At 37.0% G+C, this 26,812-nt stretch overlaps 1 protein-coding gene across 1 annotated transcript; it reads right to left on the bottom strand.

The window, feature by feature from the left end:
* Positions 1–3,178: 3,178 nt before the first annotated feature.
* Positions 3,179–25,699, bottom strand: MMP27 (matrix metallopeptidase 27). Its single transcript, XM_001366636.4, has 10 exons — positions 25,541–25,699; positions 24,438–24,676; positions 16,849–16,997; positions 16,258–16,386; positions 12,048–12,209; positions 11,733–11,853; positions 10,833–10,963; positions 8,941–9,100; positions 5,336–5,439; positions 3,179–3,561 (listed from the first exon to the last, which is right to left on the bottom strand). Exons 1-10 carry the CDS (start codon positions 25,640–25,642, stop codon positions 3,317–3,319), a joined length of 1,542 nt encoding a protein of 513 aa, XP_001366673.1. The 5' UTR covers positions 25,643–25,699; the 3' UTR covers positions 3,179–3,316.
* Positions 25,700–26,812: the final 1,113 nt, after the last annotated feature.

Genomic DNA, 26,812 nt, shown 5'->3' with positions numbered 1-26,812 from the left:
CTCCCTCCTTTTGCAGATGAAGAATCTGAAGCCTGGAAAAGTGAAATATGTTACATAATTCCAGCCTCTGTTTTCTATCCCTTCAAATGGGCTTAGAGAAGGGTACACCCAAATGCCTTTCCTATTATATTTCCAATAATAATAATAATAAGACAGCTATATGGCCCAGGGGATTGAAAGTCAAGTCTAGAGATGGGAGGTCCTGGGTTCAAATTTGACCTCAGACACTTCCTGGCTTTGTGACCTGGGCAAGTCCCTTAACCCCCATTGCCTAGCCCTTACCACTCTTCTGCCTTAGAACCAATACAGAGTATTGATACTAAGATGGAAAATAAAGATTTTAAAAAATAATAACAATTATAGTAATTATCAATATAGCTAATATTTGTATACAAATATATTATGGTTGTTCAGCCATTCAGTCATGTCAGACTCTACATGACCCCATATACCATAGTCATCCATGGAGTTTCCTTGGCATGGATGCTAGAATACTTTGCCATTTCCTGTTCCAATAAATTCTTTTCATCAGACAATCAAAGGTTAAGTCACTTGCCCAGGATCACATAGCTAGGAAATGTCTGAAACCAAATTAAACTTGGATTTTCCTGAATCCAAACTCAGCACTTTCTCCACTGATCTTTTTAGTTGCCTCCTATCCTAATACTGCAGTGATTTGTCATTTCTTTCTTCAGCTCATTTTATAGATGAGGAAATTGAGGCAAACAGGGTTAAGTGATCTGTCCAGGGTCACACAGCAATGAAGTGTCTAACAGCATATTTGAACTTCTGTCTTTTTGACTATAAGCCAAGTGTTCTGCCTAGTGTGGCAGCTAACTGTCATTCTAATAATATGAATGTTTTCATTAGAAATATGAAGTGATGTCTGGATTTTTAGCAGAAATAAGTAGTAGAAAATGCTATCCACCTCTAGAGAGAGAACTGTTGGAGTTGGAATGCAGATTGAGGCATGCTATTTTTTCACTTTAGTTTATTTGTGTTTCTATTTTGGTGCTTTAGTTTTATGAGAGTATTCTCTTACAACAATGACCAATATGGAAGTAGGTTTTTTATGATAACCCAGATCAAATTGCTTGCCATCTCTGTGGCAGGAAGGAAGAAAGAGGGAGGGAGACAATTTAGATCTTATGATTCTAGAAAATGTCTGTTGAAAATTATTTTTACATGTAATTGGAAAGATAAAATATTTTTAAAAAAAAGAAATAAATAGTAGGAGTCAGGTTGGTAAAAGGGAAGGAAGGAGGGATTTAAAGTCTGAGAACTTGTGTTCCTATTGGGCTCTACAAATTGTGACACAGGGAAAGTCTCCGAAACTCTCTAGTTCTGTTTCCTAATCAATACAATGAAAGATTTGGGACAAGGTAGACTCTAAAATTCCTTCAAGCTCTCAATCTATGATACTACAATATTCTAAGAGATTGGCCCTTTTGTAGTGTGAGAATTGAATACCAGGTTGCACCCCTTTTCTCCACACCTTAAGATCAGTCTTGGGATTGTAAAAGGCAAATTTCATATCGAATTTGAAAGCCCATTCTCTAGTGAATTGGGTTTGGGTTTAGTCACCACCCTTTGATTGGATTAAGAACAAGGTCTAAGGCTAATCTGTTTAAAGGAGACACTTGATGACTCTGGGAGGATGCCAGAAGTCACTTGGCTCCCTCATTCTCAGAAGAAGCTTGTCTCTTGTCCTATGTGGCTCCTGGTATCTTAAAGGCTGGCCTCTGACCTGGACAGAGGTCAGGTCCTGCCAATCAGGGAGATCCAGAAAAGTGACATAATGGAGGGCAGAGTTAAGTTTTGGAATGATGAAGCTCTTGGAAGTATGTCTGTGAAGAGAAGGAAAATCAAGCTGGGGGTGGGGGGGTGAGGGGCTGACTCAGTAAGAAGGCTTGGAAAGGGAAACTATGCCAATGTGGCTCTTGACTTTTCCTTCTATGGCCTGCTCTTTTAATTTATTTAATAAATAATTATTAATTAAGATACAGTCTCCAGAGAATTTTAACTTTAACAGTAGTATTATTCGTGGTCTTTCCTATGAAGATTCTCTTCCTTCACGTTAAGGAAAACAGTTGTCTTCAATTTCAGATACTGAGCAAATTAAACTGCTTTTGGGCTAGTATCACCTGTACATGGGAAACAGTATGGTATGCTGGGGGTAAGAAATACTGAGTTAAAGCCAGGAGAACTAAAATAAAATTCTGCCTCTCCTACTTGTGTGACCTTAGGCGAGTCAAGATGTTTGCTCTCTTTGAGCCTCAGTTTCCTTAGCTGTAAAATGAACATATTTGATCCTTTCTGCTCTGCATTCATGAATCTAGTGCTTGTGACATTTTTCTGTCTCTAGACTTTCACCCTAGTGGTATATAGCTCCTATATACCCAGTATATAGGAGCTATATACCCTATATAGCCCAATCAATATCAATCAGTATGGAATTTTTAATTTTCTAGGATAATCCACTGAGGAGTTTGCTACTAAGCAAAGGCTAGAATTTGGGTTAGTGAATAATAGTGTGAAAAACAAATTTCAGAGATAGAAAACTCGAGGGGTGTGTTATAGAAAGGTGTATGATATAGTGGAAGAATGATAAACAGCATCAGGAAGACCACAGTTTAAATCTTGTCTCTGTGTGGTCTTGGTCAAGACAACTAAATTCTCTGAACCTCCATTTTATCATCCATAAAATGTGGGTAATAACACCTGTAGTGCCTTCCTAAGAAAGTTGTCATGAGGTTCAAGTGATAAAATATTTATATATTTTTTACAAACTTTAGAGCACTATATGAACACTGGTTATTACTAGAATCTGAAGGGCATCCAAGAATATGGTTTACAAAAGGAATGATAAAATGGAAAAGAATACTTTTTTTTTGCATTCACTGGTCTCAAATCAAATACCACTTGTTAGGTACACATGAATGCCATTTGCAATTCAACCAATTTTAACATATGTCAGTTATAATCAGATTAGGATTCTTAATGAAGTTGAAAGAGAATGCTGAAACTGATTTAATAAATACCTTTAGTATTTGTTTCTTGTAGGTCACTTGCTCATATCTTCTTTATACCAACAAAGAACTGAGATTCTTATATGGGAGATTTAAGAGGGTCCTTATAATAAGCATAATAATGCACTGAACATGGAAACTCCCAAAGGACATAGAATCACCATCTTTATTCTTTAAGGAAAGGGTTTATAGTCTTTCATCGGAAACAATTCTGGCCTATTTTGGACACGAGTTTGGGACTGATGACTTCTTGAAATCTCTCCCATGTCTATTATTTGACAATTCTTTTAGCTGCTGTAGATTTCTGTCAGCAGATGAGCAATACAGTAAATAAGCAATATAAAACTCAGTTGACAAATCATATGCACTGATTTTGAATCTGAATTTTTTTCTTGGCTGACACCATAATAAGGCAAAGAGTTTAATGCTTTTTGACACTTGAACCAGCTGTTGGCCTTCAAAACTCGAGTAATATTCTTGGTTTCAGGGTTAAACTCAAATTGCTGTGTTCCACTGAAGAAATAGAAGAATCCTAGAAAGAAAATAGTCCAATTATTACCTCATATGGCTAAATAGTTATACCTTTGTCTCTTGCTTTGGGGAAGGGAGGTCCTTAGTTTTAAGAGTGTAAGGGGATGGGTCAACTATATAGGACAGGGCATAGCATGCTAGTTGAGAGGACCTGTGTTCAAATCTAGCTTCAGACATTCCTTAACTATATGACCCTCAGCCAGTCACTTAACCCCAATTACCTAGCTCTTGATGCTCTTCTCTCTTGGAATTAATACTAAGCACAAGGTAAGGATTTTTTTTTTTTAAGTATTAAAGGGTGCTTAGACTAAACATTCTTGAGAACTACTGATTTAGACCTCCTATGCTAGAGAAGAAACCTTCTATACATTGCTATTGACAGGTAGTTATGTAGAATACAGTTTAAGATTTCCAGAGAAGCAGAGCCCCTTTCATCCCTAGAGAGCTTGATTCAGTTTTGGATAACTTAAATTGTTAAAAAAGTTTTCCTTTAAGGGACAGCGGGGTAGCTCAGTGGATTGAGAACCAGGCCTAGAGATGGGAGGTCCTAGGTTCAAATCTGGCCTCAGACACTTCCCAGCTGTGTGACCCTGAGCAAGTCACTTAACCCCCATTGCCTAGCCCTTACTACTCTTCTGCCTTGGAACCAATACATAGTATTGACTCCAAGAGGGAAGGTAAGGGTTTAAAAAAAAAAGTTTTCCTTTACATCAAAGCCTTTCTGTTATATCCACCCATGACTTCCTTCCCTATTGATTCTTCTCCATGCTAAATATCCTTAGTTCCTTCCACAGTCCCCTTGTAGCAAAGGACTTGTCCTTCTCACTATCCTTTTAGTTTGCCACTGGACATGCTATAATTTACCCAAATCCTTCCCAATAATGAGGCAGCCAGCACTGAAGGCAATATTCTAGCAGTGATCTTAGTAGCACAGAGCACAGTGAAACAGTCACTTCCCTAGGCTGGGTCACTCTCCTTCTCTAAATGCAGCCAAATTTCATGATAGCATTTTTGACTTCAAAATCACCCTTGTCTCATCTTGTGCTTGAAGCACATCAAAACCCTGAAATCTTTTTTCAGATAAGCTGTTGTCTAGCCATAACTTTTTGTCTCATATTTGTGTGGTTAATTATTAAAAATATAAGAATCTAAATTTATTTCTTTAAGTTATGTTTTCTAAGTTTGGCCCATATTTATAATCTAGTAGTCAGTAAAAAGTGATCCATTGCTTTTCTTCAATAAATGCTCACAAATCATTCCTTTTATAATATTTTCATAATGTTTATAAGCAAAGTTAAGTTCAACAACCTATATTTTGAAGATAAAGTATGACCTCACATATTTCAGCCCCTTTGCCCTTCCTACAAAGTGCCCTTCCCACTTTTAGTAAACCAAGCTGTTGCTTATTTAGTGAAATTAACTCATTGGGGACAAATATCTTCTCACTTCTCTTGGGGGTTCAGTTCTCTCTTAAAAAAAAACAACAACTTACCTTCTGTCTTAGAATCAATACTAAGCATTGGTTTCAAGGCAGAAGAATTGGTAAAGCCTATGCAATTAAGTGACTTTCTCAGGGTCACATAATTCTGCATTCTCTTCATCATATGTTATCATCATTCTATCCACTGTGCACTCCAAAATTCACTTAGTACTCCTGGATATTATATATTCTCGACAGTAATGAAAGTACTTATCTTAAACGAGGATTAAAACTTTTAGTAATTCACAATAGTCCAATTTCCCACATATTCTAATTGGTTGACATTTCTACTTACTATTATGCTGGAATGCAGCATCAACTGGGAGACTAATTCCAGGAAAGAATCCTGCTATCCTTCTAGGGTAACCTTTTTCCATTTTTTGATTGATTTCATCATATCTGTAGTAAAAATGATAGTGGATTTCATTTTAGTTTTGATATTGGCCAACTGGTTCCTTCTGAGCCTTTCATTATTCAGTCAATCAGCATGTATTCCCAAGTGCCTATTATTTGTGAATTATTATTCTGGATGATGGGGGCATCATATAATTCTACAAGGAACGATGAAATATAGTGACTGAAAAGAAAGTTATCCATATTTCTGGTCAATAATGGTATAGTCAGTCAGATTGCTAACCACAGAGATACAGATTGGGACTGAGCCTGTGGTTTCACTGGTATGAGGTACTCCAAGGTGAGTGTGTTTCCTTTAACAATGGAGGTCAATAACTTTTCTACTTCCTGAGTCAATGGGAACCAGCTTAAAATATATTTGGGAAATATCTAACAAAATAAAAATACTTTGAAATAAAACAGAACAAAATATAGGTAATATCACATTTTAGAACCAAAGCAATAATGCAGCCCTCAGGGATCCAGATGTAGGGTTTTTTTTTTATCTTTTTCAGCTGTCTCCTATTCTTCATGACCCAATTTGGGGTTTTCATGGCATAGATACTAAAGCAATTCCTCATTTCATTCTCCAGCTCATTTTATAAAGGAAGCTGGGGCAAATGAAGTTAAATGACTTGCCCATCGACACATAGCTTAGAGGTCTCTGAGTCCAGATTTGAACTCAGGAAGATGAGTCTTCCTGAATCCAGACCTGGCACTCCCTCCACTTCACCATCTAGCTGCCTTAGTTAAGGGTTTAGTGTCACCAGTTCTATTTGAGTTTGACTCTACTGGCCTATATCAATGAGAGGTTAAAAGACTTTCCAGGGTCATAGAGTCAGCAAGATTCAGGGGGAAGATTCTTCTTGTCTTCAGATCTTATCTTCAAGTCTATCCATTATTGACTCTCACTACTAACTACTACATAAAGATTAAATATTAGTAAATGTATGTAAGTAGTTTAATATTAACCCAGCAATTAAGAAATAAATTGCTTTGGTTGGCACTACTTAGAAAGGATGTTGGAATCAAAATGTGAGACTAAAGCCAAACAATTTGCTTTTGCCCTTCTCAAGGGGAAAAATTAGCAACCATAACAAAACACCATTGAGATGCTCCTGGTACCTCTGGAGAGCAGGGAGAATTCTGTAGTGACCTGCATGGAGTGTGTGATGCTTGTACTGCTGCCAAGGCCAAGTGACTGTTATATTTGCTCAAAGTGCAGGCTTGTCTCCATCTCAGAAGAAAAGGCTAAAAGATTCTAGAAATGCTTCTTAACACTCCAGGTTATAAGGAAGAATGGGGTACTTCAAAAAGGAAAAAGAATTTCACTGTGAAAATGAACAAGAAAAAGGGTATGAAGGAGAAGAAGGGACTCCTGACCTGTTGAAGAATGGCAAATGTTGCCCAAGAGGAAGGGGAGGAAATACCATTGAAAGTTTGAACTAATAAGGGCTGGGATTCTGTTGGCCAAGAGCTAAGCAAGCACAATCTAAAGAGATTTAAACTAAAAAGGATGAAGAATGAAATGATTATCCATGCAAATTCATTAAATTAGATACTACAGAGAGCAGCTCCTTGAAGAAAGAATAGGGGAAGAGATAACCTGAATTCCTAGGGGAAAAAAAGGTAAAAGAATCAAACAGGAAAATTTTATATTCCAAAGCACAAAATATGGATAAGGATGAAGATGAATTGTGGAACCTTATACAAGGAGGCAAATGTGACCTTATATGTATCACAGAGACTTGATAGGGTGAACCTCACTGAACTTTGGTTCTGGAAGGGTATACCTTATTCAAGAAGCCTAGGATAGGTGTAAGTGGAGTGTGTGTGTGTGTGTGTGTGTGTGTGTGTGTGTGTGTGTGTGTGTGTGTGTGTGTATTCAGGGAATGAGGGAGTTTAGCTTATCACTAGCTATTAAACATTTTTCTTCTCACTTGGAAATCACCATAAAGGTGGAAGCATGATGGAGATCATTTGGCTGAAAATCCAAGGAGGCAGACACAGACACATTATTATTACAGAATACTCCCGACTACCCAAATAGAAAGAGGAAGCAGACACTAAAGCTGAGACAGAAGCATGATATCAATAGTGCTGGGACACTTCAATTATTCATATACCTGTCAAAGAAAGAGGAAATATAGATATGCAATTTAGAAAACAGGTCACAAATGTGACACAGAGTCATGGCAGAGTAGTAATGAGAGACTTCAATTACCTGATCATTTGATGGACCACTTTTTGTGCCAAAAATAGAGCACAGAATAACTTCTTGATTTGCCTTAGTGAACATTTCATTCTTTAAAATGGAGGAAAGGAGTAATACTGGAATATCACTATACTTTAGGATATAATGAATGTGATGAGTACAGAGAAGCATGGAAAAAATTAATCTGAACCAATAGAGAGAGAAGTAAGCAGAGCCAAGAAAATATGTAAGGGGGAATTCTATCCTGGATCTGGTTCTTAGCAGAAGGTGAGAATTGGTTGCTGGGCATAAAATAACAGGAACACTGGGAAAAGGTTATTTGAGTTTTGGGGATAAGAATTCACTAGTTGGTAAAAATTGTTGGAAAAAAATGAAAAGCAGCCTGGCAGAAACTAGATATAGACAAATATTTTACACCCAAGATAAGATAAAAATAGTTTCATTTTGGAATTTGTAATAGAAAAAAAAAACAACTTGGTTAATCTGACATGTGATCTAGATTTTGGGAAAGTAAATTTCAAACAGTTGAGAAAAAGGATAAACAAGATCCTATGACTTGAAATTTGCCCTCCTGGAGAAATTCTCAAGAAATAAGGATTGGGAGAAAATGCCATACTGTGTTCTCTGTGATCAAATTGTGTCTGGTGTGCTAGGTTCAGTTCTTAGAACATTTTAGGAAGAATATCGATGAGTTGCAGTGTATAAAGGACAGCAAATGAAAACATGAAGGACCTCCAGGTCACGCTAAGATTTACTGAAGAAACTGAGGGTATTAGCCAAGATAATGCTTTTAGGAGACATGAAAACCTCAGCTATTTGATGGTTTGCCACATGTAAGAAGGACTATACTCCTTCTTGACCCCAAAATGCTTAATTAGGTGTAAGGAGTGGAAATTTCAATGAGGTCAATTGAAACTTTATTTAAGGGAAGAAGTTCCTAACAATTTGTGTTAATTTAAGCTAGGTAGAATGGACTGCTTCAGAAGGGATTGGATTTCTTTTTCTTTGAACAAAGTTAGGTCAGTTCTTTTTTGTGTTTCTTTTAGAGAGGACCTCTAAAAGTGGATTCAATTGGATAGCCCCTGAGATGCTTTCTAATCTGGAGATTTGTGATTGGCATTCAGCATGCCCCCCAATAGATGCTGAAAGCAAAAGCTTTCTTGATCATAACAAACACTGCAAAGAACATAAAGCCAATATTGAAGCACCTTGCTTCCACATTGAGGGCCTAGAAGCTCTATTGATACTTTCTACTTTGGGATAAAAAAGAACACAGTGTATTCTGGGTTTACCTCCAGTACTTATCTTTGACAAAGAAATAGGTTTTTCTTGTATTTCTGTTGAAGAGAGCAGCATCTATCTTTTTTGTGTGCCTTGAAAAGCCAAGGTTGTAGATAGGTTTGGGATAACCTGGCAGAATAGCATGAGCACTAATCATCCAGAAATTTCCATCTAGGGTAAAGAAAAGAAATAATCTTCAAACATATTGTTCTCAGGGTGAAAAATAATTATCCTAAGGTGAATGGAAAATCTTTAGATCACAAAGTCAATTCTGCTTACTGACGTCATTATTCATTTTAGTTCCTTTCATATTCCTACCTCTTCCTTCTAGACTTAGAAAATAATCACCTACTTGTAGAAAACACTTTGAAACTAAGTCTATATAAGGGGAAAATAATACTTTTTTCTTTTTAAAATTTTATTTGTTTGTTACATTAAAATACCCAGTTAACCTCCTTGATTCCTTCCTTCCTTTCTCTCCTTCTCCATTAGGGAAGGTGTCATTATCTGGAACTGGCTAAGAAACAGAAGAATAGATCAGTGGAATAGAATAGACCAACAATGAACAGTTATAAAAGATTATAGTAATGTTGTATTTGATACTTATTAAATTAAAGAACCAAGTTTTAGGGATAAGAATTTACTATTTTGTAAAAAATTGTTGAGAACACTGGAAAGCAGTCTGGGAGAAACTAGACACTGACAAAAACTCACACCATTACCAAGATGTGATCAAAATAGTTTGATTTCTATGGCTGACTTTGATTAGCTATAGAGGTCAAATAGCCACAGTAGTTTGAGTTGACCCAAAGTACCACCAAAGACACATATTCTTCTTGGAAGCAAAATAAAAGGGGAACAAAATGGAGAGGAAAAACATACTTTTGTTTTTTTTTTAAACTTTTGACACTCACTTAGGCCCTGGGCATCTGGGTGATTATTTTCAGAGCAGTATAGAAAAGACTTGACATTTGTAGATACAGCTTTAAGGTATGCCCCTTGTCTTTTATGCTCTTCACAATATCCCTTTGAGGCTGTTAGTGCAAATATTATTATCCCCAGTTTATAGGTATAAAAATCTAGAGACAGAAAAGTAAAGGGACTTGTCCAAAGTCACCTCAAGCAATTTAGTGACAGTGTCAAAATTAAACTCAGGTTTTCTGATTCCAAATAAAATGCTCTTAGCACTATATTTCAGCTGTTGCCTCAGAAGTATGTATGTGCGCACTGGACAAGTCCCATTACCTCTATGTGCATCAGTTTCTTCAGCTTAAAAATTGGGATAATGATACCCCCTATTTCCTCAGGTTATTGTCAAAATTTAACAAGATATATTTTTTAAACCCTTAAACTTCCATCTTGGAATCAGTACTATGTATTGGCTCCAAGGCAGAAGAATGTAAGGGCTAGGCAATGGGGATCAAGTGACTTGTCTAAGGTCACACAGTTGGGAAGTGTCTGAGGTCAGATTTGAACCTAGGACCTTCTGTCTCTAGGCCTGACTCTCAATCCACTGAGCCACCCAGCTTCCCCCTAAACAAGGTATTTTTAAAGCAATAGTGCATGGCACTTCTTTACTTTACAATAACAAGTACTTTCATCCTATATCAAAGTTGATGTCTGCCTTCCCAATATTTATTTGTTTATTGTTTTCAAAACCCTTACCTTTCATCTTAAAATCAATACTGAGTATTGGTTCCAAAGCAGAAGAGTGGTAAGGGCTAGGCAATAGGGATTAAGTGACTTGCCCAGGGTCACACAGCTAGGACATGTCTGAGATAAAATTTGAACCCAGGACTTCCTGTCTCTAGGCTTGGCTCTCAATCCACGGAGCCACCTAACTGACCCTTTCCCTAATATTTAAATTAACCACAAATACCAGAGATAAAGTGGAAGGAGTTACCTTTAAAAATCAGAATTTCATCTCTGTCATTTTCATATGCAGCTTGAATACCGTCTGGCAGAGATGGCCAAAATGAAGAGATTAGTTCAAATTCAATATCTGAGACTTCATGATAAATTCTCCACACATGCCTGTTTCAGATACAAGACAATCTTATATACAGTATAGATGTTGACAGCAATGAGATGCATGTAAACGTCAATAATCATCACCATCAGAATTTATAAAGATCTCCTATGACTCTTGAATGGTGCTCTCTCTAGTCGATGCTATGGCATGAAAACTACCCTCCCTTCACCACTCTAAAGGGTCAAGAACTTGTTTTTGCCACTATGGGCTGGGTTGAAGAGATTGTACTCCTCCGTGACTCTGAAGAGCCCCTGCTAGTGAAGACTCTTCTCATACAAGACCACCACTCAAGAGGAGCCCAAGGTCTGGGTGGCCAAAGGTTGGCCTTTGGAGATGGCGCTTGTTGGAATGAAAAAAAAATGTCTCCTCTGCATTTGTAGGGTCTTGGAGTCTGTCTTAACTCGAGAGGATTTCAGAGGTTGTCTAGCTTATTTTCCACTCAAAGCAAGAATGTTCTCCACTAATCAACCAGAGAGCTCTCCAGCATCTGCTGGAACACTAAAAGTCAGGAATCTGTTAAAAAGTGCAGAAATGACTTAAGGACTAAAACTGAGCCACTTTGGTCAATAATTCAAGTAATTCAAGTTCCCACCACAGCTTTTGGTGTTCTAAATAGGATTTAAAGTCTCAGGCAGCCTAGTGCAGAGTAATTGTTTATAATAATACATATTTCATGCTCTGGTATGATGGGAATTCAACCAAACCAAAGTCAGTTAAAAAAGAGTCAGTTGCAGAAAAGGAAGAGATCTGGCCAAGAGAAGAAGGGTTTACCTGTCTTTAAAGAACATTACTTCTCTGCGGAAGGTGGTGACAGCATCAAAAGTCAAATTAGGGTCACAGGCTTGGGGGACAGTGGGTCTCTTTGGCTTAGCCGATACCTTGGGCCAGGATCCTTCAGTGGGAGAACAATACATTGGAAACAGCCATAACGAATGACAAGATTATGAGGAAACAATGTGAGTACAGAGGAGGCTTGCACAAGGGGAACTTTTCTTGATGAAAAATTTTAAGAAATGGTTTACCTAACTTCCTTTCCGAAAGTCTTCTTGTTCAACACCTTTGTGTAAAGTCTAGAACTTCACTTACCATAGATGGCCTGAATACCCTTGATATCATCCTGAGAAAGGGGAGATTTGCTGGGATCGACGAAGGCATAATTTGGGAACATCAAGGCACTTGGGTCGTTGGAATGAGAGAGGCCTAGGGAATGGCCAAATTCATGAGCAGCTACAAGAAACAAGTTGAAACCTTCAAAACAGAAACAAACCCGAAACAGTCAATTAGCGGGTCAACAAGGGCTTACCTTTTGCCTACTCTATGCCAGGCAGTGTACCAAGCACTATGAAGAGAAGGGATAGCAAAAAAATAGTCCCTTCTCTAAAAGGGCTCGTAGTTTAAAGGGAGATAAAGTGTGCAAATCACTACGTAAATACAGAACAAATGCGAATTCATCTCAGAGAGCAGGAAAAGGTCCTCTTGGAGAACATGGCGTTTGAGCTGAGTCTTCAAGGAAGCCAGTGAGCCAAGATGCGGAGGTGGGGAGAGAGAGAGCCCTCCAGGCAACGGGTCAAAGGATGGGCATGCAGAGTCAGAAGCTGTCAGCATTAGATGAAGAGCTGTGTAGTATAGTCTAGCTGAGGAAAACTACAACACTGCTTAATTGAGCTTAATTTTGAACGAATAATAAACGTGCGTGTAACTTGCATGGCAGATGAGAGGTTGGCTATAGGGAAAGGAGGATAGGATTGTCACAAGGAAGAAAGTATTTTTATGGGCTGTAATTCATTTGGGAATTATTCAAACTTGCTCTTGGAAAATAACTGTCAGTGCAAGTTTAATAAGAGTTGGAATACTGAGTCAGTTCAAGAAAACATGAGCCCACAATATGAGTGCATTACTGAAAAGATAAAGCTTTACTGAGGGGACATACAATAAAGAATAGTCAGGAGCAACAGATATAAGTCAGGTTCTCTGGAGCTCTGGGTGGAATTGGGAGCCTAAACCAGGGAAGTCTGCTAGGTTTTCGGAGTGTTCTTATCGGGGTCAAACAGGACCAGGCATTGAAGGGAAGGAGCGAGGAGCCTGAGCCTAGAGACTGGTGTGGACTTGGGATAGCAGTGGGATGGAGAGAGGGAAACTCCTGGGGAAGGGGTGGAATGCTGATCTTTGAACTCTTTGGGAAAGGGGCTTTCATTTGTTACAGCTAGTCTAATTTTGACAGGTGACTTGGGGGATTCAAGTTTCCCTGGGGATTTCTTCATTTAGCAGGATGAGAAGGTTACTGAGGCTTTTACACATCACTTATGAATTAACGGGTAATTTTAGGGCAGTTGGCTAGATGGTGCAGTGACTAGAATACTGGACTAGGAGTCAGAAAGACTCATCTTCCTGTGTTCAAATCTGCCATTAGACACTCAATAGCTATGTGACCCTAGACAAGTCACTTAACCCTGTTTGCCTCAGTTTCCTCAATTATAAAATGAGGTAGAGAAGAAAATGGCAAACCATTCCAGTATCTTTGCCAAGAAAACATCAAATGTGGTCACAGAGAGTCAGACACAACTCTAAAACAAGAAGATAAGTTTTAGGGAGCTGAACAAAGAATATAAAGGTTAAATGTCTTGCCCAGGATCATACATGTAATAAAGTTTCAGTGGTTCTAAGCTCAGCATCCAGTTGAAACCATCAAGATACCTTATCATTCAAATAGACAGGATGAAATTCAGCATATGGAAGTAAAATTATTTTTCCTGGCAGAATTGCAGAGAGGGGTTGCAGATCTTTTGCCCTAAACTCTGAAATGGAAAGGGTGCTTGACAGCATTTGTACTCTTATACTATACTTGCTGTGTAGAAATAATTATATAGCACCTAATTAGAAAGGATTAAGCAGGAAGCCACAAAATTATATATTTCCTCCTTTTGGGTGTCTATAGCCTGGGAGAGATATGCCTTAGACTACTCCATCCTGCTCATTATTTCTTCATCCCATCTTAGCAGAGGCCAATGGTCTTGCTATTCAGCCATTTTCCATTTTTGCTTGACTCTCTATGACTCTGTTTGAGATTTTCTTAGCAAAGATACTAGAGTGTCTTGCCATTTTCTTCTCTATTTCATTTTACAGATGAGGAAACTGAGGCTTCCTAGCTGTGAGACCCTGAGAAAGTCCCTTAACCCCCATTGCTTAACCCTTACTATTGCTCTGCCTTGGAACCAATATACAGTATTGATTCTAAGATGGAAGGTGTTTATAAAAAAAAAAAAAGAGCCTAATGAATCAGGGAACCTTAGATTCTGGCTCTCCTGGATGGCGTATTATGTCCTGACAGCATGAGGCATATGCAATATAGTGGAAAGAGTCCTGGATTGGGAGTCAGAGGACCTGAGTTTGCATCAGAACTCCGTTGCTTAGCCAAGTTACATGCTCTCTCTGAGACGGTTTTTTCTCTATAATAAATCTCAAGCTACTTACATCATAAGATTGTTGTGAGGATCACAACACAACAAAACAAAAGAGTAAAATAAAGCCCAGGATAAGAGGAAGACATGTATCATGCTTTCTTGCCTTCCACACTTCCAATCAAGCCACAATTTACGGAAATCAGCTTCACAATACCTGTGTATGGTCTTGTGTACACACATATCACCTGTTAGTTAATCTATATTCTAGCCATTTAAATTCTCACCTCAGCACCATTTAAAAGCTTCTCAGTAATATGGTACCCCTTTTGTTTTGATTAAAATAGCATATGTTTAGAACATGAAAAGACTTCCAACCTCTCATCTCCAACTACCTTTTAGATATCTCTATAACTTTCAAAAATGGAAGTTCTTTATACATTTTAAACTCAACATGTCCAAAACTGAACACTTCAGTGTTTCCCTAAAGCCTCCTCTCTTCCAAATTTCTGTATTACTGAGGACCCCATCATCACCCTAGTTACTTAGGCTTATAAACTGTGTCATTTTTGGCTCTTCACACCCTCTTATTCTCACTCATCCAATTTGTTGCCACATTCTGGGGATTTTAACCTCTATAACATCTCTTATGCATAGTAGCCCCTTCTCTCCTCTCATATTTCCACCACTCCACTGCAGGCACTCATCACCTCCCTCCTGGACTTTTGTAGTAGCCTACTGGGAGGTCTCTCTGCCTTAGGTATCTCCCCAATTCAGCTCATCCTCCACTCAAGCCATCAAATTAGTCTTTCTAAAGTACAGGTCTGACCATGTCATACACTCTGCCTCTCTTCCCTCATTCAGTAACCTTCACTGGCTCTTATTCACCTCCAGGATATGGTTATCTTTTTTGCATTCAAAATCCTTCATAAGTTGACCCTGTCTAGCTTTCTAGTCTTCTTATACTTTATACCCCAATTTGTACTCTGGTTTTCTTACTTTTTCTCAAGTAAGCTAGCTATCTCTCAACTCAGTGCATTTTCACCAGCCATCCTCCAGGCCTAAAACATTCTCCTTCCTCATCTCCATCTCTTACTCTCCTTGATTTTCTGCAAGTCCCAGCAAAAATCCTACCCTTTTAAAGAAGCCCTCTCCAGGACCTCTTGATGCTAGTTTCTCCCCTTGGGATTATCATCAATGATCTTGCAGGTATCATTTTTTGTATTTTTCCTCTGTCATGAGACTCAGTAGGCTGTAGGTTGTTTTATTTACAGCAAGGTAGAAATATTAAAGTGGGAAATATAGTAAGGAGGTAGAACATATCACCTAGCAAAAAAAATACCCCAAGTCCTAATCTTAGAGCCTTTGTCTCTTTGGATTTCACCTTCCTGATCTGGACTTTGGATTCTAGTGAAATTCAAATTTGGATTCACATTTATGGTCTAGAGGCTCTAGGATTAGGAATTAGAGTATTTTTTTTAGATAGCTGATATTTTCTACCTCCTTCCTCTTTTTTCCCACTTTAATATGTCTACCTTGTTGTAAATAAAGCTACTAATAGTCTACTGATTCATAGTTTAACTTTAACTTTTATAAATGGCAACCACAACAATTCTTTTTAAACCAATATTATTTTTGTCGAACTAAATGTTTAACTATTACATTTTGGCCACAAATTTTAATTATTATAGAGGTAAGTACTATCATAATTTTCAATTAGCAGTCAAGGACACTGACTCAGACAGAGGTTAAATGACTTATCTGGAGTCAGAGCTAATGTTTGAAGTCAGATTTGAACTCATGTCCTGACTGTAGCATATTGCTCTATCCATTCCTAATTTGTTTTAAAGTAATTCCTTAAGAAGAAATGTTGACCATTAAGAATCCCTAGAACTCACCACTTGAATCTTTGGTCCAGTTTTCATCCTCATCAAAATGAGTATCTCCACCAATTCCCCAGCCAGGAGGAAAAGCATGACCTAGGACTCCCAGTGGACCATCAAATTGCCGAGGGCACTTACCATGGGCTATAAAATTAACAGCAACAATAATAAATTAGCACATGTGTATATGTATACATATATGTGTGTTTTATATATATGTATATATTTAGTTTTGAGTTTGCAGAACATTTTACAAATATTATCTCATATGAATAATAATGTATTTGAAAGAATGATTCACTTACAGAATCTTGGAATTGGAACCTTTTATCTCATATTTGTCTTCTCTGTAATAACCCTAACAAGCAGTCACATAGCCTTTTATTGAAACCCTCTGGTAATAGGGAACTCACTACCTTTCCATTTAACTTTGAGAATCTAATTATTAGAGTGTTTTTTCCCTTCTTAACTCATCTAGGTCTCTGCAGTTGGCACCCATGCTTATTATTCTGCTTTCTGGAGCCAGAGCAGAACAAGTCTCATCTAATTCACATAATCCAAGATGAAAATAGCTTGATTTATTACTTGATCATATTGTAACTGTACCTCTGGTCCTAAAAGCAACCATGATGTCAGCAATGCCTTTGGAAATCCTGGTGAATGTCAGTGGGGTCACCTTACTCCACACCTCTAGAGCCTTTTGGATTGCTTCCTCCACATCAGATTTTTCCATATCAGGAGTATAATTCAATAACCTTAAAAGTTAACACAAACATTCATGCAAATGTACCTTCTGCATGCACATAGGTATATAGATAACTAGATCACTGGTGGACTATTTCACAAATTCCACATCTATTTCATAGAACTTTTTGACTAGTCCCCTATTATAAAATATCCCCAAATACACTTATTTGTTATGCCTTCATCTATAAATATATGTATTCAAAGATATAAATATTTGCTATAGCTATAAAGTAATGAGATTCACAATCTTGAAAGGCTTATAGAAATCAGCCTTATAATATCTGTGTATATAGACTGTGTATATACTTGTGTGTATAATACCTATGCAAATACACATATCATTTGCTAATTAATATTTTTTTAGGTTTTACAAAGGCATTTTTAATTATTTTATTTTAATAGTAAATTTCCAAATAAGCTTTCTGAACTTATACGATCCAAATTATTTCCCTTCCTTCTTCCCTCCCTCCTCCTGGAGCTATATATTTCCACTCATTAAAATCTTCCCTCTGACAATCTAAGAGATACCCAAAGAAATTTTATTAATTGTTTTTGAAATTTATTATTCTTTACTAGTTAGTCAATAAATATGTATAAAGTACTTATTATGTACCATCACAGTAGAGTACCTGTGCTACACTCTAGGAATACAAAGAAAAGCAAAAGATAATCCTTGCTTTCAAGATATTAGTCTAATTTCATATCCTACATTATTTAGAAGTGGGAGAGACCTTAGAAGTTGTTTCAGGCTAACATATTATTTTACAGCTGAGGAAAGCCCAGGTAAATGAGATGACTTGCTCAAAAAACTAAATGTTGTGGATACAGACAAAAATTAAATATTTTCTCCTTCCCAGAAGAACTTAGATTTTATTATGGGAGCTATATATACATAGAGTATATGCAAAATAAACTCAATGTAATTTTTATTTTTGAGGGGAAAGGTGCTAATAGCAGAGAGGATCTAGAAATACCTCATGTGGGAACTTTTAAGATAGTTAGTGTTTTTCTAAGAGGTAAGGGTAAGGGATGGGTACCTGCCTGGCAAAGGTATGGAGATGAGAAAAGAAATGTTACATGTCAAGTAGATCCAGAAAGTCAGTTGAGTTAGGCTACAGAGTATATCAAAAGGAAATTATGTCAAGTTGGCAAAGTACAGCCAAGACCCAGCTGAACTCCCTCAACATTCCCTTCCAAACAACTTTAGAATAACAGCTCAAATCAAATTTTGGAGTGGCAGAGACAATAAAAGGTTGGGGTTAAACATTTTTCCAGACTAAGATAATTTAGGTGGTCAGCAGGAGAGGTGTGTGGTGCCAAGATGAGGGCTGGCGTAGAGCTAGACAGGAGAACCAGTGTAGCTCTTGAAGGGACCCTGACAGCAACAGAAGAGCAGAAGCAGAAACTTTGGGAGCTTGTAACCCAGGGAGAGTGAGAGAGTCACGCAATTAATAAGAAGAAAGAGATTCTAGGGGACCCTTTGTTGGCACTGGATGTAGCCGGTGCTGACTGGCAACCCTGTTACCCATATGTAGTTCTGGGTCACAGTTCCTAGGAGGAAAGAAGCACTTATATTCTGCCACAAAGGAAAAAGGGTTAGAGTTAGGGTAATAGAAATCTATTTTACCCAATAGATAGATAGAAGGGGAAGATGACAGAAGATATGGGCTGGGGGCAGTGATAAAGGTGAGGACAGTGTGAGGGAGGCAGTGCTCAGAAGCAAGACAGACTTTTGAGGAGGGACAAAATAAAGATAGAGGAAAATATGGAACATAAATGTGAATATGAAAGTAATGAGCTAACTCATAGACTGAAGTGTATAGCAGAGTGGACTGGAAGTCAGAATCCAACATTATGTTGTGTTAAACTTAAAATTATATCTCTAATAATAAAAATATTATATTTTATGAGGTTTATTAAGGATTATTTAAAATCAAGGAATAAAGATACAAAATAAAAACCACGTGCCCATGACTGATTAGCCCAGTTAAAATCCCTGCACTTAGTTTACCACTATAATTGTTACATCATTGCAAAGGAAGGAAGAGAAGAGAGCATGGGAGGCATTGCTGCTAGTTAAATACCAATTGTGATCTCGCCAACGTGGAGACTCAGTAAAGATTATAGGGAATTCTGGGAAATACCAAGGACTTCTGGGGAATGAAGTCTAGGGTTCAAAATCTCCATTTTTACATTCCCCCTGAGACCTGAGGAAAACTAGTCTCTCAGATGGGTCTTGTAAACATACCAACTTTGAAATTACAATAATTTGAGGATAAGAGGAAAAGAGAACAAAACCAATGATTGCTAGGCACATTGACAAAAAGCCAGTTAGGGGGCAGTCCCCTTTGGCATAAGAGTATACATACAAAACAAATGCATTTAAACACAAATAGTTCAAATCACCACATCCCAAAGTTTACTTTGGATCTTCTGCTGTAGCTTGTGGTCTGTGGAGGCATCTTCATGGTGTCTTCTCCAAACAGTTCACTTTCTGGATTTGGAGAGGTAGCATATTTATTAACCTAAAATTACTCTCAAAATGAATTTAAACTTTACAATTTTAAATAATAATAATCATACATACTCCCCTGAAGAGGGTGTTTGAAAAACACAGGGATCACTTAGGGATGCATGGTTGAGTTATGAAGTATATGAGTCAATTGACAAGAGAAATCAAAAACATCCAAAAAATCCAAATAAAAAAAGATAATTTCTGGATGAAATATAGACTATAAAAGTCTTATGTGTAAAAATTCTAAGTAAAGGATGAAAAAATGTATAATAGGTCCTTGAATCAGGGCCCAATTAAAATGATATAAGCAATTAAACATTTACCCAATCAGTAGCCAGGACTACAGAAAGTTGCCACATTATGAAAGACAGAAAAGGGACTAGATTTTAGGAAACAGGTAGGAGCCAAATTTGAGATGCTTGGTAGAATGTGAAACGAGGAAGACCTGTCTTTAACATATGTTAAATAGCCGCAACCTCGAACCCCAAACAAGTTCAAGTCCTCTTGTTATGGCACAAAATTTTCATCAACCCCATTGGGACTGGTTGGTCTCTTTGGCCTTGGGCTCGATTGGCACTATGCAGTTTAGCTTTGTGCTTCTTTGGCACTGTGCAATGGCTCTTTTTTTTTTTTTATTCTCTTGTCCTGGAATCAGACAGAATCATTAAGCAAAGTTCCCAAAAGTTTTTTTAAACAATTAATGGCATCATTTTTATAGTCTCAAGCTTTTTGGGTGTGCATTGACATTATAGAAAATATATTTTAAACTTGCATTACTGCAAAATCAAAAAAAGTTTAAGAAAATCTTAATATTGTTGACATGTGCTTCAAATATAAAAAGGAGAGAAAAAATAAAAAAAACTGAAATAGTATATTGCACATGCAAGAAAAATATAATAATAAAAGTGTTTTTTTAATAAAAAATATAGCTTATAATCATTGACACACTGTGTCAGCTAAGGAAGTATAGAATACAAAGGTTTCTCACCAAACATGAGTTCCATTTCCTCTTCATACCTAGCCATGACCCACTGTGAGTTCAAGCAAATGATTTTCACAAAGTAACAGTTTTTTTTAATAAAGAACAGTAGTACAATAGGTAATGCACATTCAAAAGGTATCAGTATCCCCCAAATTTGCAATAGCCCAGTTAATTACAATGGCAAACAAACCTATTATCATATTATATCACATAAGTTGCTGTATGACATTTAAATAAAATGGATACTTGTCACAAGTTTTTCAGGTGTAGTAAATCTTTCAACCTTGGCAAATACATTTTTAAACAAAGTAAAACTTATTTGGATCTAGAACATCATCAAGAAATCTAGATATCATTCTGGTGAAAGAAAAGTGAGCTGATAAATGAGAGATGCTCCCTTTTTGGGAGCCATCCAAGGTTATCATGTCCTGGGATGAACTTTCCAGCTCCTTGGGTATGAGACTGTGATGTCCCATTCATTCACATTTTTATAAATGTGGGAGGTGGGGATTATAATTTTATTTCAATTCAGCTACTAAAATGGACCTTGCCTCCTGTTAGAGGCAGGCAAAATGATCAGAGTTGTTGAAAAAAAATCTAAAAATCATGTCTAAAAACCCATTAAATCAATTTGAGACATTTAGTTCATTAAATTTTCCAAAAGTTGTTACACATTTGTAACCAGTTTTGATGAAGTCCATCCATCCTCTATGTGACAATTTGCAAAGTCAAAATAGAAAAAAGGCTGTTTTTATATATGGGCTTATTCAATAATGTTTGTTCAGTATAGTTATAGGGCAAAAGCAACAGAATATAACAGTAGTTAAAACCCAGTACATTAAAATGATTCAGTGTAACAGAATAGTATTGAATACACAGTTGTGTATAAGAGGAACATGTAGGACAGAAATATACACACAAATTGAAATGAAGGACTGGAGCAGTTTATTATGCTTTAGTTAAAGTGAAGAGGGCAATCATGAACTAACAAAGCAAAAATAAGAATAAATCTAATTGAAAGAAATCATCTGGAAAACTACATTTTACTAAAAGGTACCATAGATATTGAAGGATTAAAAGAAAATTTACAGCACATTTCTCTGAAAAGGGCTCATTTTAAAAATATATAGGGAAATGAGTCAAATTCCTCAATTGATAAATGGTCAAAGCACATCAACAGGCAGTTTTCAGAAGAAGTCAAAACTACCTATAGTTATATGAAAAAATACTCGAAATCACTAATGTGGCAAATTAAAACAACTCTAAAGTACCACCTCACAACTATCAAAAATGGCAAATGCTAGAGGGAAAATAGGTACATTAATGAGCTGTTGGTGGAGTAGTAACTGATCCAACCATCCTGGAAAAGAATCTAGTCCTAATACCCAAAAGGATATAACACTGAACATTCCCTTTAATCCAACAATTTACTGTAACTATATCTGTACCCTAAAGAGATAAAAGGAAAAATCAAAGGACCTCTGTGTACAAAAATATTTATGACATCTTTTGGTGGTAACAAATAATTGGAAATTGAGGGGATATTCATCATTTGGAAATGGCATAGCAAGTTGTGGCATAGGATTGTGAGAGAGTACTTATTATACTATAAGAAATGATGAGGGAGATGGTTTCATGGCAAAGCCTATAAAGAACTGATGCAAAGTAAGGTGAGAAGAATTAAGAGATCTGTGTGCAGAGTAATAATGTAATAATGATCAACTATGAAAGACTTGGCTACTTGGATCAATCCAGTGATCCAAGACAATTCCAAAAGACTCAGGATGAAAAAATGTTAGCCATGTCCAGAGAGACAACTGGTGACCTCTAAATTCAAATTGAAGAATAACTTCCTCCACCCTTTTTTTTTTTTGGTGATAAAGCTACCATGGAAATATGTTTTGCATGATTGCACATGCACAGTTGATTTGTAGTTTGCTTTCTCAGTGGATGGGGGAGGGATGGAGGGAGGAAGAGAATCTGGAACTCAAAAGTTAGAAATGAAAGAAAGTTTAAAAATAATTTTTTAAAGAAATAAAATTATGTGTAATAAAACTAAAAAGGCAGGTTGGAGTAGGTTCTGAAGGACTTTAAATGCTAGAGAAGTTTGTATTCAATCTGAGAAGTATAAGAAGCCACTGATGTTTCTTGAACAGGGAAGTAATATGGTCAGATGTTTATTTTAGGTAGATCACTTTGGCAGTTGCATGAGGATGGACTTGAGAAAGGAGAGAATAGAGACAGAGGAATCAATTAGAAATTTCTTGCAATTATCCAGGAATGAGGTGATGAAGTCCTAAACTAAGAGGAAGAAACCATAGGAATGGGGAGAATGGGATAAATTAGAGATGCTTATTGAAATGGAATTAACATAACCTGGCATTAGGCTCAGCTGATGAATATGTGAGCAGAGGAAGAGTGAGGTGTATACAATGATATAATGACTGTGAATCTCTGAGCCTGGAAGGATGATGGTGTCTTGGAAAGGGGAAAGATTGGAATTGGAGTATGTCTGGGAGAGGGAAGATAAGTAAGCTAGTAAATGGCAAAGATGAAGTCTATTGACTTTAAATTCAAGGCTCTTTGGAAGAGGGGAAGACTTGGCAATTTTATATACAAAATTTGATTAGACTTTCTTATTAGCTCCCACCTTGTATTATTGAATATGAAAGACAAAAGAACATTCTTTCTTCATTTAGGGACCAACACAGAGCTAGACATGGCAGCCTAAGTTTAGTAATCATTCTTTCTCCTCTATACAGCCTGATATTATCTTTTTCTTTATCCTCACTATAGCCAGTCTCTCTCCATGTCACACATTAATTCATTTCTCCTGAATAGTAATGATGAAGATACAAATAGCTAGCATTTATATGAAGCGCATTCCATATGTTATCTCATTTGATATTCACAACAACCCTGTGAGGTAGATGCTATTATTATCCCCATTTTATAGATGAGGAAACTCTGGACTAAGGTGGTAATTTGCTCAGAATCAGAATTACACAGCTAGTACGTATATGAGGAAGGATTAGAACTCAGATATTTCTGACTCCAACATTTTATCTACTCTGTCCTAGTGGCATACCACTAGGTGAAAAACTACAGACTCAATATATAAAAACATCAGCTGACATTTGTTTTCTTACCACATAGCGGCTGACTTCAGTCAGGAAACTCCGAACACTAAGAATGAGAATAATTCATGTAGGGCATAAATATAGCTGGGGGGAAATTGGTAGCTAATAAACAGCTTTGGGTCCTTGCCACTTCTCACAGTTTTGTTGATGTCCTTTGATCTATCAATCTTTTCACTGAACTGAGGTACAGATTTAAAGCCACTAAATTATCTTCCTGAGGCTGCTGTTTGCCATTCATGTCTCTAAGACACAGTAATAAAAATAATAATTAGCATTTATATTTAGAAACAACCCTGGGAGATAAGTGCTATTATTATCTCCATATTAGAAATGGGGATACTGAGGCAGGTAGAGATTTAGAAACTTGCCCAGGTCATATAGCTTTGTGACTAAAGCTGCATTTGAACTCAGGTCTTCCTGACTCTAAGACCAATATTCTATCTACTGAGCCACAGAGTAGCCCCTGGATAGAGTAACACAAGAGAGCTATGGAAAAGACAGAATCTTAGAATATGGATAAACTTTGCTCATTTCCATTATTCTAAGTTGAGAACATACATAATTTATTGCTAGCCAGGTATAATGATCCTTATTTTATAACAACTTTAAAGGAAAAAATTCCTTAACTGTCCTCAAAACTCACTGTTAATATTTAACAGGCCTCACACGTGAAATTCTTCATTGCCTCCTACTTAAATTGACCATGTTCAAGTTTCCATTTATTTTTTGGACACATCTCCCACAGTCAAGCCCACATGGATAATCTGAGAGTAGAACAGTTGTGATTTGATAGAGAAGAAAGGAATATTACCTATATGTGAGGCTGTGTTTTCTCCACCCAGGAAGAATATACCCATATTGACCCACATCAGGCATCCCGCATCTGGGTTGCTTCATGATCGCAAGGATGTTAGAATCAAGTCTCCCAGTCACTGTCAATCCAAAAAATGCTTGCATTTCCCGGAGTTTTCCATCTAAGGGGACTTTGCTCTTGTTTTGAACAAGATGGCGCCCTTCTGTTTCAAGTGTATAGAATTGACTTAAATATGCCTGACTCAAAAGATAAAAGCAAAACAAAACACATTCACTTACATACAAAGATACAAACAAAAAATACAACTACACACTTTAGGACATAGTGATCTCTAATTTAAACAGCATGAACTGTAACTGACCAAAGAAAACAAAACATAAAACTTCTCAAACCACAACCACTCCCCAGAGGATACTAAGTTTCTTTGCTTGTTAGGTGATGTTTATACTTTTAACTATCTTGGCTGCTCTATTCATTCTGGTGTTTTCTAGAAACAAATATGTCTATGTACAAATTATTTGCTTTGTAAATACATTCAGTTTCAGTCATATGGGACCATCAAATTATGGTGACTTCTGCAGGCCCCCTCCTAAGCTACTTAGTGGTTCATACTTTGGAACAAATATTATAAACCAGTAGCCTGGGCCACACCAGTCAATGTCAAAATCTTTCCTGGTGTATCTTTTAAGGTAATTGCTGCTACTACATCTGTTCTCTCTCTCTCTCTCTCTCTCTCTCTCTCTCTCTCTCTCTCTCTCTCTCTCTCTCTCTCTCTCTCTCTCTCTCTCTCTCTCTCCCCCCACTTTTTTTTGTTTTTCTATCTCTCTCTGTCTCTTTCTGTCTCGTTCTCATTTCCTGAGATTCCCACAATCTAACATCAGAGTCACCTTTCCTGTTTTGCTCAGGACTTAACTGTTTGCCTCTTCATCCTTTCCATTCTGTACCCATCCAGTGCCTCTTCCTTGGGGCTTCCTTCTCTTAGAACTGGGTTAGGAACTCATTTTGTTAATGCTGCAGGCCCTTAGATGACAGTCACAAAAGTGACCTCTGCTTTTGGTTGTTGTTAGTCTGTCAGTTAACAACATTGATTGAGAAAGTACCTGAGCAAGCTGTCTGCTTTCTTCTTGCTCCATGTTTATATCTGCAGGAAAAGCAGAAGAGGATGCTAGAGAGAAAAAGCAGAGAAGGGACAAGATCGCCATCTTGGACCCCACTTCTGCTCCTTGGTTTTGCAGAACTCCTTTTTCTCTTCACATGAATCCTGGTCCTCCTTTTACAGAACTTCAACAATACAAGTCAGCAGGGCTGTGACTCATTGATTGTATCATCTTTTAATTAACAACAGAGAATTGTATTTTTCATAAAGCTTGCCATGATAATGTTTTTTCCCCCAACTCTTCATTTTGCAATCCTGAAGTTTCCTTTTAATAATTAGACATGAGTGTTCTTCATGGCCCACTTGACTCTATTATGAAGTTGGCCACGTAAGTATAATTTTTGCTCTTTGTAAAGCTGATTTTTAAGTATAGAAGCACTGGATAGATTTTATAAAAGCATTTTCCCTTCAATTGAGTTCAATTAGATTAACAAGACATTTTCCTCCAAGTAGCTCAAAGCATTTTTTCAGCCTTTATTTCACACATGTTTTTCCCTTAAAGAACTATACACAGTCAAAGTGCCTGACCTCATTATTAGAAATACACAAAGAGAGAAAAGTGAATGGGCGAATAAATGAATTATAAACACACTCATATTATAGACTGTTTTCTTTTTCTTTAGTCATAAATACATATTAATAAAGAGATATACTTTCAAAGAAATATTCATCTTCTTCCCCCTTTAATTTTATGTAATTCTTCAATTCAGCAAATATTTTGGGATCATTTACTCTGTGTTTAACACCATGTTAGGTGTTGGAAGAATTTAAAAACAGAAAGAGATTTGTCATGATTCCTTATGAACATGAGTTTTGTGGAAAAAAGACACAGATGGAACAAAGGAGGGCATATAAAATATAACCCAGTGTTGAAAAATAATAAAAATGATAAGGATTTTGTGATGCCAAGGAGGAGGCTGTTGTGGTCACTAACCATGTTGTTATAATTTAAACTGGGTCTTGAAAGGTAGGCAGGATTTGGATTATAAAAAAGAAAAAAGGAGAACATTTTTGGTTGGGAGGAAAGGTAAAGCATAGAGGTGCAAATGAGTTTAGAATGTGTTACAAATAATGAGACCAACATAAAGAGAGTGTACATGTGGAGAGTTGAGGTAGATAGGATTAAATGGGAAGAACTGGATCAAATCATGGAAAGTAGGAAGTGTAGGAATGACATAGCCATCCTTGGCAATGTAATAATTATCACCTAACATGT

This window comes from Monodelphis domestica, chromosome 4 (assembly GCF_027887165.1).
Source record: "Monodelphis domestica isolate mMonDom1 chromosome 4, mMonDom1.pri, whole genome shotgun sequence".
Classification (NCBI taxonomy): Eukaryota; Metazoa; Chordata; class Mammalia; order Didelphimorphia; family Didelphidae; genus Monodelphis; species Monodelphis domestica.
The sequence above is the reverse complement of the archived record's forward strand: the minus strand, read 5'-3'. Positions and strand labels throughout refer to the sequence as shown.